Raw genomic sequence first — 15,409 nt, forward strand, 5'->3', positions numbered from 1 at the left:
CTCCACAAGTCGTTTCATCCTTGGGAGTAATTTCCAAATGCCTGAAGGTACCACGTTCATCTGTACAAACAATAGTACGCAAGTATAAACACCATGGGACCGCACAGCCGTCATACCGCTCAGGAAGGAGTCACGCTCTGTCTCCTAGAGATGAACTTACTTTGGTGCGAAAAGTGCAAATCAATCCCAGAACAACAACAAAGCACCTTGTGAAGATGCTGGAGGAAACAGGTGCAAAAGTATCTATATCCACAGTAAAACGAGTCCTATATCGACATAACCTGAAAGGCCACTCAGCAAAGAAGCCACTGCTCCAAAACCATCATAAAAAGGCCAGACTACGGTTTGCAACTGCACATGGGGACAAAGAGCGTACTTTTTGGAGAAATGTCCTCTGGTCTGATGAAACCAAAATAGAACAGTTTGGCCATAATGACCATCGTTATGTTTGGAGGAAAAAGGGGGAGGCTTGCAAGCCGAAAAACCTCATCCCAACTGTGAAGCAGAGGTGGGAGCATCATGTTGCGGGGGTGCTTTTCTGCAAGAGGGACTGGTGCACTTCACAAAATAGATGGCATCATGAGGTAGGGAAATTATGTGGATATATTGAAGCAACATCTCAAGACATCAGTTAAAGCTTGAGTGCAAATGGGTCTTCCCAATGGACAATGACCTCAAGCATACTTCCAAAGTTGTGACAAAATGGCTTAAGGCCAACAACGTCAAGGTATTGGAGTGGCCATCACAAAGCCATGACCTCAATCTCATAGAAAATTTGTGGGCAGAACTGAAAATGCTTGCGCGAGCAAGGAGGCCTACAAACCTGACTCAGTTACACCAGCTTTGTCAAGAGGAATGGAGCAAAATTCACCCAACTTATTGTGGGAAGCTTGTGGAAGGCTACCCAAAACGTTTGACCCAAGTGAAACAATTTAAAGGCAAGGCTACCAAATACTAATTGAGTGAATGTAAACTTCTGACCCACTGGGAATGTGATGAAAGAAATGCAAGCTGATATAAATCATTCTCTCTACTATTATTCTGACATTTCACATTCTTAAAATAAAGTGGTGATCCTAACTGACCTAAAACAGGGAATTTTTACTAGGATTAAAAATCAGAAATTGTAAATTGTAAAAAACTGTAAACTTCCAACTTGAACTGTATAAAAAAAAGAAAGAGATGTTTTATAGCCAAAACATGTTTTATTGATAGAATCATGAGAGAAAGATCCCTGGTTGTTACAATCAATATAAAGCATCTGCAACCCTGGAAAGCACCATCAGAATGAAGGTAATGAGTAGAATGTGTAGTGGAGACCTTTCACCAGGTGTTACCGTTACTTGGTCCATAATGTTTAGCTCAAGTACTTTCATTCTCTTCATATTATGATCACAACTTAGATGATGAGACTATACGGCTGTTTAGTATCTCTCTAAATAAAAAGGTAATCGATCATTTTTGAACGGCAGTACCATAGCCCTTGTTAAATCATAGGTGAAACCGTTTCATGGAGAAACATTGAAAATAAGGATTAGTGTTGCTAAATTACAGGCAAAATCAATGTGTTTCAACAGTTTCATATTTGATATAGGACAAGAACTTGCCATCATTCAGAAGGTGTAATTCCAAAGCTATAAACTGATGCAGATGATCTAATCACAGATGACTTAGTGCAGGTAGCCTACAGTACCCTCAACGCTTTGGCCTGACCCTCACGCCGTTATTATACAGATTACCATCCTGTTGTTAGCATGCTATCGCTAATGGTATCGTCACAGAGACAGGTGCTGGGTCATCCAGAGAGCGATGTTCATGAAGCCATCAGACTCCGCGTCCACCTTGGACAGGGAGTGGTTGTTCCCGGGGTACCATAGCAACCTGAAAGAAAGGCACCCAGGCGGAGTTAAGAAAATAGAGTCAGCAATGCAATGCATGAAGTAAACAACAACATCGGGAAGCGCGAGGCTCTGTGTCGGTGCTGCAGCTATCACATTTATAGGAGATTGAAGCTCACACATACACATGCAAAGATACTGTGTAATACTGAGTGCATTATCTTGCATAGCATTCATCTGTGGTTCATCCCACTGCTCGTGGCAACGTCAAATCACTGAGTCTCAGTAGAACACAGTATCTTTTTTTTTTTTTTTACAAATAGGAAGAGAAAAATCTGTCTTTGGCAAGCAACCCCATTAACTGGTTAGCTGTTGATTACCTTTACTTATCGCATACAAAGTACTTCACTGTCTTTATTCTGATATGTGACCACCACACCACTAAATACTACATTACCCAGCAGCCAACAGAACAAGGGCAGTCTACTTACCGCACTGGGACTTGTAGTGCCTTCAAGGCTCTGTAGTACTCAATCCCCTGCTTAGGGGGCACACGCTTATCATCCTCTCCCAGAGTCAGCAACACAGGAGTCTTCACCTGAATGGTGACAACAGTCACATACATTGTTACAGTCAACACACAGACACAAGGCACAGAAAAACAATGGTAGAGAGACAGCAAAGCTTTTTTCACCTGCATTGGATCAGTAAACAAACAGAATGTGAAACACACAGTCCGCTGGATAACACACACACCTGTTTGACATGTTTGATAGGAGACTTGTTTAACATCTGCTCCCAGACTGCAGGGTCAGGCAGGCAATCTGTACTGTAGTTATAGCCAGCCTCCACCATACACCTGAAACACACCTACATGTTGGATAACCACACCTTATAGAGAAAAGAGAACCAAAAACTAATCGTATGGATTCTATCATATCTAGTTTCCCTTCTGGTGGTTTGAATTACTGGCTGCTTCCTCTCCCTAGAGAGACACAGACAGACGACACATCCCGGCAAACCTACACAACCCCCTAAGACTGAAGTGCGTATGTCTCTCTCTGTATCCACCAACCTGAAAGTAAATGTCATGTATGTCAAGCCTATGTGGTAATAACTAAGTAGGGCTGGGATGATGTCCTGGCACTGAAACAAAACGGACCGAACTTCTTTAGGAAAACATCCCTAATGTTGGAAACATGCTGTCATCCAGAGTCACATGTATTTAGTTTCCAAGCTATAGCACACAATATTTTACATACAGCAGGTTTTTAAAGGGTTTTTTTGCCATGGAAAATATAGTGTGATACTGGTATCGTCCCTATGAGTTAGTGGATGTTTGTGTGGGCATGGTAGTGAGAAAGTGTGACTGTACCAGTCTGGGATGTCGGTGCTCCCGATCATGGAGGCCAGGTTGATGACGGGGTTCCGAGCCACGCAGGCCTTGTAGAACTCTGGGTACTGGCCAATTAGATGACAGGCCACGAATCCGCCGTGGGAACCCCCGGCAACCGCAACCTTCTGCTCGTCAAACGCCCCGCCCCTCAGAACACTCTCCACTGCAAACTAGAGCCAGAAACAACAGCATGATGAAAGAGAGGGAGGGTAGAGGAAGGGTGAGGGAGAAGTGAGAGAAAGTACGCAGGAGGAAGCAGAGTGGTCTGAGAAGGGAGATGACAGAGACTACAAAAATACTGTGAAAATGAAACGTCAGTCAGACAGACTGATTCTAGGGCTGAATACTATAGACCAGGAATGCACAATATATCGGTGAACTTAGTGGAATCGGTCGATATTAGCTAAAACCGCCAACATCGGTATCAGCCGATGTCTAGTTTAACGCCGATGTGAAAAACCGATGTCAAAGCTGACGTGTATACCTGTATAACGTAGGTAGATGACGTGTATACCTGTATAACGTAGGTAGATGACGTGTATACCTGTATAACGTAGGTAGATGACGTGCGTATCTGTATAACGTAGGTAGATGATGTGTATACCTATATAACGTAGGTAGATGACGTGTATACCTATATAACGTAGGTAGATGACGTGCATACCTGTATAACGTAGGTAGATGACGTGCATACCTATATAAACGTAGGTAGATGACGTGCGTACCTGTATAACGTAGGTAGATGACGTGCGTACCTGTATAACGTAGGTAGATTACGTGCGTACCTGTATAACGTAGGTAGATGACGTGCATACCTGTATAACGTAGCTAGATGACGTAATAACGCCACGTAAAATGTTGTGCTACACGTGCAACACAGCATTCCTAACCTAGCCCACAATGTCTGCTGTGCAGAGCAGCCAACAAGTCCAGCAGTCATTTGAAATGGAATTCATTGCCCTTGACAATCAACCGATCTCTGTCTTGGGTGATGTTGGCGTTCTCGCCGACTAGTCGAGCACCAGTACACACTACCAAGTGCGCCATTTTTCCCAGATGTTGCCCTACCGGAGTTACACAGTAATAGCGTCACTGCTATTAGCTTCACGACTGACATTTGGACCAGCGATGTCAACCCCATGAGCATGCTGAGTCTGACAGCACAGTGGGTCGACGAGGATTTCGTACTGAGGAAAGCCGTATTGCCCAAGAATGTGCTGGTTCTCATACCGCTGCTGCCATTTCAATGGCATTTGAGAACATGTCTGAAACTTGGAAACATGAACACACTCCTGGCTCCATTTGAACAACTGACTGGAGAAATAAGCTCATCAACTGTGTCTGCAGCAGACGTGATGCCCTCTGTCATGGCACTGAAACGATCAACAAAACTGCAGACACAGGCTGTGAACAAGCGATTTGTTGGCATTCACTCTTTACTGTGTCGGCCAGAAATGTAATATCGGTTTATCACTTCTATAGACTATTAAGCCACACAGTGGTCTGAAAAGACTGGTGTAACTCATGTTTCTGTACCTGAACATCCTTGACGTCTTGAGTGCCCACATTACCAGGTAGAGAGAGGATACTGTCCTGGCCGTAGCCTATAGAGCCACGGTAGTTCACTGAAAGGACACAGTGAGGTACAAGTGAACATTTCAACCCCCCCAACAGCTTCTCCTGTTGTCACTAATCTTGCTCAAACATAAATGTTTTTTTGTTTGTTTGAATGGAGCTATTTGTAAGACACTCCCAGAAAATGATTTTGGGGTAGGATGGCATTTGACCTTCAGCCCCACTCTCCCCTACACACTCAGATTGCAGCGCGGTAACATGCTTAACGATGCCATCGCTGTAAAAATTCCCTCCCTATGGCTCTTATAACTTGAATCTGCCTCAAGAGGAATATTCCTCTCACAGAACACACAACAAGCAGACTAGGTAAATAGATAAACTATTCTATGGGGTTGTCAGATTTATTTGATTCATTACTTGTTTTGCTTGCAGAGGAAAAGTAAATGTGGACTGTTGTAGCATCTTCAACGTGCACCTCGGCAGAAATATGTTTTCACGTTTCATATGTTTTTGGTGTGGCGGCCATGATTTGGCCATGGCGTAGCGTGACGACTGCAATGGAAACACTGTTACCATGTCCATGTTAAAACACCATAATAAGCTACGCCTGTGATCCCTGGCAGCAACACTGACTACCTGCTCCTGTAGCTAGTTTCCTGGATTCAACACACTGGCTCGGTGTAGACAATGTGTGGGGGAAAAGGCTGTCAATCAGAACGTCTGTGTATACCACCCTGATGCAGTACAAAACTCTAACAAATAAACAAACAAAAAAAGACATTGAGTGCGGACCCAACTTTAATAACCGGCCAATGGCTTGGTGATCTCTCCCCTAACCCCTAACCAATCCCACTGGGCACAGACACCAGTTCCACATCTACTTTTGATTTACATTTGATTGAGTTGTCTACTAACGTGAATTCCAATTGATAAAAACAAAAAAAATGACCAACTCATTGGTTCAACAAAAAAAAAACGAGACAAAAACAGGAAATTCCTTCACATTGATGACTTTTTGCAAAGCCAATCAGTTTCCCACAATGATTCAACGTCACCACATTGTTTCCACGTCCAGATTTTCAATCTGTTATGCAGATAGAGACATAATAAACCGTAGCTCTACTCACCCAGTAGGATAGCAAAGCCCATCCTGCACAGCACTGAGGAAGAGAGCAGCCAGTCTGCTACAATCACAGAGTGAGGACCACCTGAGAGAGACAAACACAACAAGCTCCAGGGTGAAGTTTCCCCTAGGTACAGATCTAGGATCAGCTTCCCTTCCCCCAACCATAACCGTTAGAGGGGGAAATTCCAAACTGATCCAAGATCAGCATCTATGAGCAACTTCACCCTACTCCCCACAACCAAGCAGGGGCACACACACTATAAGGTGTGTAACTTACCATGTGGGGTGACTATGAGTGGCAGTTTCACTCCCTCCTTCACATCCTTTGGTTTCAGCAGGAGGGCGTCAAAGTCCAGACCAGCTACATAACAAGGATAATATTACATCTAATTTGATTTGTCACATACACACATTTAGATGTTATTGCAGGTGTAGCGAAATGCTTGTGGATTCAGACACATAGGAGAGGATTTACTGATAATTGACATGCTAGAGAGAAAAAGTCCAACTGTCAGAGTGGATGTTCTTACGGTATTGGCTGTTGTCCTGCTCTGGGGGCGGGGTGAAGTTGAGGATCTGCCAATCGATATCTGGCTGGGTCTGAGAGTCCTCCAGCACGACCCAGTCCACCTCCTCACGAGAACCACCCAGTGGCAGGAAGCCCACCCTCTAGCCACAGAAAATTAGGTCATTAATAACGAAACAATAGACAATGGGCATTAAGCAGACGTTACTATAAACGACTCATCCAAAGCGAGACATTTCAATAATGTGTCTATTTTACTGCAAAGCATTGTCAAGTAAAACATAACGTTTATGGAGTATGTATATGTGTGGGTGTGTCTACATTACCAGGCTGGGGGGGCAGTTAGGGGAAGACCAGCTGACCACCATCAGGTTTCTCTCGATGGTCAGCAATGACCAGCTGCCCCCTGGAGACTCTACAGGGGAACACAACCACAACAACGTTAGGACATCAGTCAGAATGTTAGAACAGCAACAACAGCCCTAGAGCTTTACAACTCAGAGACTGTATTTGTCAGTGGACTGACTAGGGGGCAGGGGACTGTGTGACCCCACTCACTTGATGTCAGAGAGGTGACGCTCCCTGTGGTCGTTTCCACCAACAGCAGATCCTACAGGAGACAAAACATGTCAATATGATTCGATTGCGGCCAGACATATGGCATAATTCATTCTGCTAATTATCTCTGATAAGTGTCTAGGGGAGGTTACCTTGCGGCTGCCCTGTGGACAGGAGACCAGGATGCGCTGGCTGTCAGCTGACCAGCACAGAGGAGACAGAGACGAGCTGTAGATCCCAGCAAAGCCATCTTGAACACACAAACAGTTAGGATAAACAGAATACACTCGCTAAGTACCTGTAATTATATTAACAAAAAAAGAAAGGTTTCCTTACCCTCCCTGGGTCTCTTTACCACGTCCACCACCACAGAGGTCCTCTTGGTGTACCAGTCATACTGTAACACACAGACAACTCAACACATGAGCTATATTCCAACAGTATTCCAATCATTTCTCTAATTGGGAGCAGTTGGATATGTTTTCGTCTTTCTTGCTCACTCACTCACCATGCAAAGCCTGCTACACTGCTGGTGAGGTCCGTAGACAGCACACTCCAGGTAGATAATCCTGCACTGGTCTGGGCTGAGCTTGGGGGAACACACAGCACTGGAGCCTGATGAAAGCTGCTCTGAGAGAGAGAAACACAAACAGACTTCTAGAAAACACTATGCTCATGTATAGCTCAGAGTGAAATACACTTACCACACTGTCCCCCAGTCAGGTCAACATAGAACAAGGAGGACCTGAATTAGAAAACACAGGGAGGGAGAGAGTGAGAGGCCTTTACTGGATTTAAGAGCTGCTACTTATAACCACCACTCTGATCTGACCAATCACAGTGCTCACCTGCGGTTGGGTGAGTATTTGAGGCCCAGTCTGAAGGGCTCATGCCACCAGCCCACGAACACCACGCCTGTGTCACTCGGAGCCCAAAACGCCTGGGGACACAAGTTATAACACTGGTACAGCACATATATACATTGCAACACACAGAAATGTCACCCAGCAACACACACACACACACACACACACACACACACAGAGAGTACTGACCTGGCCTGGCGAGATGTTATCTGGGACTCCCTCTAGCACAGAGACGTTGCTACCCTCGATGTCCAACACACACAGCACAGGTGAACTCTTACTGACCAAGGTCTCCCCCCAGTCCTCGTAAAACACAAACTGCTCCCCCTGCAGGACGGGAGGAGCAAACAGTATGGTGAACCAAGACATTTTAGTTAAAAGCAGGGGGTCAGTCAATGGAAGTGTTTATCATTGGATCCTCCTTACCTTTGTAGTCTCCTCCTCCTTGCCCATTTTCACCCCCTCCTCTTCATCAGCAAGAGAACAGGACTCAGGAGACACTGACTGTATAGTAGAGATGGAAGGGGTTAGCTAATAGACCAAGTGAGGAAATCGCTAACACATTTTGCAGTGAAGTTCATTAGCACTGCATTGTGAGAGTGCATTGTGCTCATATTTAAACTTTAAGTGTGTGTTTTGAAGGCCAGACCTGGAAGAAGGACTCTGCCTTGAGTCTCTTTCTCTCAGCCACATACAGCAAGTGAGTTTCAGAGTGGGACCACACCAGGCAGCCAAACTGGTCTGGGAACAGATATAAATGAACAGGTGGGTCAACCAAAGAATGTGCCTGATATACTTTGGTGTTAAGTCCTTCCCACGCTGTACGTCAGATTCAGTATTTTATGACTATTACATGTCACACTGTGCGATGTTACCAAATTAATATATTGCCATCAATCATGCCATATTGTACGATTTGCTTCAATTCCCTCATCACATTCTGTGATTGGCTTGCAAGGCTACGTAGGCTGATGTAGACTACGTAGGCTGATGTAGGCTACGTAGGCTGATGTAGGCTACGTAGGCTGATGTAGGCTACGTAGGCTGATGTAGGCTACGTAGGCTGATGTAGACTACGTAGGCTGATGTAGACTACGTAGGCTGATGTAGACTACGTAGGCTGATGTAGACTACGTAGGCTGATGTAGGCTACGTAGGCTGATGTAGAATACGTAGGCTGATGTAGGCTACGTAGGCTGATGTAGGCTACGTAGGCTGATGTAGGCTACGTAGGCTGATGTAGACTACGTAGGCTGATGTAGACTACGTAGGCTGATGTAGGCTACGTAGGCTGATGTAGGCTGATGTAGGCTACGTAGGCTGATGTAGGCTACGTAGGCTGATGTAGGCTGATGTAGACTACGTAGGCTGATGTAGGCTACGTAGGCTGATGTAGAATACGTAGGCTGATGTAGAATACGTAGGCTGATGTAGACTACGTAGGCTGATGTAGACTACGTAGGCTGATGTAGACTACGTAGGCTGATGTAGGCTGATGTAGGCTACGTAGGCTGATGTAGGCTACGTAGGCTGATGTAGGCTACGTAGGCTGATGTAGACTACGTAGACTGATGTAGGCTGATGTAGGCTACGTAGGCTGATGTAGGCTACGTTAACTGCAGCGGTGGATTTGACCGGAGCATGTGCCAGCACCAGTAGGGCATGCCTCCCTCTATGCTTATGGGCGAGTGAAGAGAGTCCAGAAAAGCAAAGTATGCATCTTAGAAATAATTCACACAAACGTTATCTGTCCGAACTCCAAATCAAATCAGCTTCCTAAGAATAACAGTTGCTGTGGTATTATTTTGATTCAGCGATTTTCCCCAAGGTGTGTACATTTTGTCTGGGGCGGCCAAATCCTGGCATAAGACGGCACAAATGGTGCAGTCTGTTCAGGTCTTCAGGGAAAACAACAGTTTATTGTGTGCCAGTAACAGAAGAACTTCTCTCATATACAGAGACATTACATTGGTGTCTCACCGTCTTCATAGACCTTGCCATGTTTCTTCAGGGCTGTCAGGTTGATGCTCTTCACTTTGATGTTCTTACTCCAGATCTGAGGGGTCACCGAATGGAGGAGGGGTCAAAGGGAAAAGAGGGTCAGCTGTCAATCAAAATGAGTGAAAGAGGTTTAGGATATAGATGCAGGGGGGTTGCCCCAACATAGGCACTTATCCAAGGTCAGTTGTGCAGACAGATGGAGAGAGAGACAGAGAGAGACAGAGAGAGACAGAGAGAGAAAGAGAGAGACAGATAGATAGAGAGAGATAGGAGACAGAGAGGAAGAGCGAGACAGATAGGAGAGAGGGAGAGATAGATAGGAGACAGACAGAGAGACAGAGAGAGACAGATAGAGAGACAGATAGAGAGACAGATAGAGACCCTCACCTCCAGAAACTGTTTGTCCTCTCCTTTGATGATGCTCTCTCTCACCACCGCTTTCATGTCTCCTGATGGAGAGTCTTTACTCAGCAACCTGACACAGAGAAAACGCTAAATCAACTACACACACAGAGAACACACTCATGTGTCAAACTGTCAAATGTCCACATACTCTCCCTTGATCTCTGTGCAGTTCCCTGAGGGTCCAGAGTAGACCACAGACTTGTCGTCGTGAAACACAATGTACTGCCGACAGAACTTGACATTCTCGTTCCTCTCCAGATCCCGCTGACTCCATTCTAGGGGACACGGAATAAAAGGCATGAAAAGCCACATAGACCGACGAACAGGGAGACACAGACAGACCGACGGACAGACACACCTGTGTAGATGTTGCTGTATTTTCCTCCATACTGCGATGTTATGACTGGCCCTACGTCAGCTCGGGTCAAGGAGGGAAACAGGCTCAACTCCCGGTAGAGTTTGGAGATGTCTTCCGGATTAGTCATTACCTTTCCACACACAACAGATGAGGAACTTGCACATCGAGTCAGGGATAAACAATGTCTCACAACCCGCATTGATGAGGTCATCTTTTACTGATTGTCTCTCTTGACCCTGGACTGAGACAATAGAGGTAGACTGGCTTGTTTACTAATTGCAATAGTCAGTGTAGCATGCAATTCCTCTGTCTCACTACATAAGCAACAATGAAATCATTATTAACACTGACAGGCTTTGTGACAAAACAAGATCCAAGGTTATCTAGCTCAGGAATATGACTCTTGTAGGTTACTGGCTAGTAAGTTCAGTAGCTATACAGTTGGCTGGCTAGCTAATACTTAAAAAAAAAAATAACAGCCTCCTATCACTCCCTAGTGAAAACGAATATTATTATAGTTTTAAATGATTGTTTGTTTAGTTGAGCACGCTACATTCAACATAACTAGAGTTGCTTACTTGACTGACCAGGAAGTGCTTTCTGCGCGTCTCCATAAGAAAGCTACCAGATAGCTAAACCGATGACTGCCTAATGCTACACCGCAGACATTATAGCCCGTATCTCTGCCTACACTAGCTGGAAAATAAATAGTTAGCATTTCAAATGCACTACACTAGCTGGAAAGAAAGATAGCGAACATAGGGTAGCTACTTAAATTAGCTAGCTAACTAACTAACGTTCGTACATAATGGGAAGTTGGACAAGCAAGTAGCCAGGTTAGCAAGGTAGTACATCATGGGAAGTTGGACAAGCAAGTAGCTAGCTTTGTGTAAAAGCTCCCATTAAATTGAAATAAACTGTAATTTAACACACTGATAGCTATTTAAAAGTTACCTGGGACTCCATCGCGGCTCTGACTGATCAACAGCTCTGCGTGTGGTCTCGTTTTCTCTGTTGTTAGGCAGGGTACACCAGGGTTGCCATGTCCTGGGTTTTCCTGTAAATTGGGATCATTTGACAATGACTGCGTTGGATGGGAGCGGATCACTTTTGTCAAGTCGGTCACCGCGTTTCAGTGTGTTGCATTTTGGCAGTTGTGGAAAAAGTACCCAATTGTCATTCTTGAGTAAAAGTATAGATACCTTAATAAAAAGTCACTGAAGTAAAAGTAACCCAGTAAAATACTACTTGAGTAAAAGTCTAAAAGTATTTGGTTCGAAATATTAAGTATCAAAAGTAAAAGTGTAAATCATTTCAAATTCCTTATATTAAGCAAAACAGATGGCACCTTTTTCTTGTTTTTAACATTTACAGATAGCCAGGGGCACTCTCCAACACTCAGACATAATTTATAAAAGATGCATGTGTTTAGTAAGTCTGCAAGTTCAGAGGCAGTAGGGATGACCAGGGACATTCTCTTGTTAATAAGTGTGTGAAACGGACAATTTTCCTGTCCTGCTAAGCATTCAAAAAATACCTTTGTGTGTCAGGTAAAATGTAGCGAGTAAAAAGTACGTTATTTTCTTTAGAAATGTAGTGAAGTAAAAGTTGCTTAAAACATAAATAGTAAAGTACAGATCCCCCCCCCAAAAAAAAATAATAATAAAAAAATAAACCGAATGAAATAGTACTTTAAAGTAGTTTTACTTAAGTACTTTATACCACTGCATTTTGGGGATACAGATTTTCGTTCTTCCGCCTACATAACGACAGCTTGAACTTTACAAAAATCATGTGATCAAAGATCATGAAGTTTTGACTACAAGTTTCTGCAGTGGCTCTTCATCATCTTCATCCTGCAGCTGTAGCGGACATGAGTCGGTCACGATCCCGTGATAAGGTAGCCCGCCTTCGAACTTCAAAATCAGTGTCTGCCCTCAGCCTAAGAGAGCATTTCCTCTTTGTCACGTCGGTTGCGCCCGTGCGAGATTTAGGTTCATATCCTGCGCGTTACAGATAATGTGGGAGTGTCTATTGTGAACCAATCTTTTGTGTTTTTGTTTGACCCACATGAATGTGACCAAAGACATGACTACAACCGGAACCAACTTTGATATTTGAGGCGCTCTCTCTGATTATACATACATACATATATGATTTTAGTTTGTGAGTATATGATATGGTTGTTGGAGACATGTTTATTTCGACATCATATATTTTTTAAAACACTGCCATCTGAGCTTGGCTGTTGGACGACAAATTAGTGTCCTTCTTTCAGCGATCGCAGATGCCGAATCCTCGACTTTCGTCTTCAGTTGGTTGCTTCAGCCTTACCACTTAAAACAAGCCCATTGAAACACACCTATCCAGGGTTGCCAGGTTAAGTTCAGTTTCTACAAAATTACGGATGAAAACTCGCCCAAAACCCCTGAAAACTAGCCCACCACGGCTTTCAGCCAATCAGCATTCAGGGCTCAAACCAGGTTTAGAAGTGTAAATAAATCCTTCACTCACGCCGCCAAGCTTACCCTAGTAAAACTGACTATCCTTCCGATCCTCGACTTCGGCGATGTCATCTACAAAATGGCTTCCAACACTCTACTCAGCAAACTGGATGCAGTCTATGACAGTTCCATCCGTTTTGTCACTAAAGCACCTTATACCACCCACCACTGCGACCTGTATGCTCTGGTCGGCTGGCCCTCGTTACATATTCGACGCCAGACCCACTGGCTCCAGGTCATCTACAAGTCCATGCTAGGTAAAGCTCCGCCTTATCTCAGTTCACTGGTCACGATGGCAACACCCATCCGTAGCAGGCGCTCCAGCAGGTGTATCTCACTGATCATCCCTAAAGCCAACACCTCATTTGGCCGCCTTTCGTTCCAGTACTCTGCTGCCTGTGACTGGAACGAATTGCAAAAATCGCTGAAGTTGGAGACTTTTATCTCCCTCACCAACTTCAAACATCAGCTATCTGAGCAGCTAACCGATCGCTGCTGCTGTACATAGTCTATTGGTAAATTGCCCACCCATTTTCACCTACCTCATCCCCATACTGTTTTTATTTATTTACTTGCTCTTTTGCACACCAATATCTCTACCTGTACATGACCATCTGATCATTTATCACTCCAGTGTTAATCTGCAAAATTGTAATTATTCGCCTACCTCCTCATGCCTTTTGCACACATTGTATATAGACTCCCCCCTTTGTTTTCTACTGTGTTATTGACTTGTTAATTGTTTATTCCATGTGTAACTCTGTGTTGTCTGCTCACACTGCTATGCTTTATCTTGGCCAGGTCGCAGTTGCAAATGAGAACTTGTTCTCAACTGGCCTACCTGGTTAAATAAAGGTGAAATAAAAAATAAAATTAAAAAATCCCCTTTGTGCATGTACATAACTATGTATAACTCCGACAGAAGAGTTTGAGTGATGAAAGTTGGACAGAGGATCTCGAAATCTCTGAGCAAGAAACACTTGGATGAACATAAAAAAACTAACGTCTAGGTTATTTTCTGGCAATTGTTCTGGTATTATGTGCCAGATGTTAAGACTGCAAATCTTCATAAATGGCCCATTTGCTAGACTGGCTTGTCATGTCAATAGACAGTCGATAGACTAAAATCTTGGTTTATGCCCAAATTTTGCCATAGTTTGCTTAGAGAAAGACAAAGTGATAGGCCTACGTCTCATTTAGGCCTACATCTAATTTAATATAGTCTACAGTAGCCTAGACAATATTTAGGCAAGATGTAAACTGAACAATTTAGCAGCTTGCTTAGTTAATTCATTCAGATGAATTCATTCACCATGAATAGTGAGGCGATTTTGCAATAGAAAGTGCTTGTGTTTCCCAAATAGCCTGCTGGAATAGGCTACTGAGGATGTGGTCATAATTTAAATCACTGAATTAAATCACTGACTCCAGTGATATCATCATTTCAACATATTTATCGCATCAAATGGTAGCCTACAATGGCATATACATGAAAAGCCTACTTGATGGCCAACGAAAGCAAATGTATAATTCTCCACATTTAGCCTAATGTCAGTTTCATTGAGGACTTTCCCCATAAAAAGAACCAAGCGAGAGAGTTCCATAACTTCTATTTCAAATGTCCACTAGGGCAGCCGCCAAGAACTGAGTCAACATTAGAATGCAGTTAAAACCACCTCCGAACAGATGTATGTATTGCGCCCAAAGTCATCTTCCAGTGCTTTGTCTGCATTATTTCTTGATGTGCATCAGTTCTAGCGTATGTATGTTTTATGGAAAAAGGTTTGGAAATGGGTGTCTCCATAATGACAATCTAAATAGCCTGACCAATGTCGCCAACTCCTCTCAGTAAGGAAAGTAGCTATTGGCTGTCCTAAAATTCGCTGAATGACGTCATCGCCTAATTTGCATATTTGGTCATGTGCATGTAATTGTGATGGACGCTGTAGGAGAGAGGAATAATGTTATGGGAGAGACAAAAAGCAAGTAAAAAACACCCTAAATATGTTTAGAACTACAAATGAACATTCTTCTGTCGATTCTTGTTTTTTTTTTATGTCACAATTCCAACCCTCCTCCTTTATCCAGGCTTGGGACCAGCAAAAGTGACCCAAAAGAGACACTGGCGGAGTTACTCGTTTTTATTTATTTATTTTATTTTTCTTAAATTTGGTTTGGTTTTTAACCTAATGGTCCCGCCTTGGCTTACAGTCAAATGCAGTGATTTATTTTTGTGCAGTGATTTATTTTAGACAA

The 15,409-nt window shown here is 43.7% G+C and overlaps 1 protein-coding gene across 2 annotated transcripts; it reads right to left on the minus strand.

Moving 5' to 3' along the window:
- Window positions 1–1,185: 1,185 nt before the first annotated feature.
- On the minus strand, window positions 1,186–11,743 carry apeh (acylaminoacyl-peptide hydrolase). Of its 2 annotated transcripts, none has more exons than XM_024385150.2 (23): window positions 11,604–11,743; window positions 10,650–10,779; window positions 10,440–10,566; window positions 10,274–10,361; window positions 9,866–9,941; window positions 8,535–8,626; window positions 8,312–8,389; window positions 8,075–8,212; window positions 7,868–7,959; window positions 7,724–7,764; window positions 7,528–7,649; window positions 7,356–7,416; window positions 7,172–7,269; window positions 7,020–7,071; window positions 6,788–6,876; window positions 6,466–6,604; window positions 6,213–6,296; window positions 5,937–6,017; window positions 4,771–4,859; window positions 3,214–3,404; window positions 2,595–2,697; window positions 2,330–2,436; window positions 1,186–1,881 (listed from the first exon to the last, which is right to left on the minus strand). In XM_024385150.2, exons 1-23 carry the CDS (start codon window positions 11,613–11,615, stop codon window positions 1,776–1,778), a joined length of 2,196 nt encoding a protein of 731 aa, XP_024240918.1. In that variant the 5' UTR covers window positions 11,616–11,743; the 3' UTR covers window positions 1,186–1,775. The 2 variants fall into 2 exon arrangements, with proteins under 2 accessions (XP_024240918.1, XP_024240917.1); XM_024385149.2 differs by having other exon boundaries at window positions 10,650–10,890; window positions 11,604–11,739.
- Window positions 11,744–15,409: the final 3,666 nt, after the last annotated feature.

Source organism: Oncorhynchus tshawytscha, linkage group LG22 (assembly GCF_018296145.1).
Source record: "Oncorhynchus tshawytscha isolate Ot180627B linkage group LG22, Otsh_v2.0, whole genome shotgun sequence".
NCBI lineage: Eukaryota > Metazoa > Chordata > Actinopteri > Salmoniformes > Salmonidae > Oncorhynchus > Oncorhynchus tshawytscha.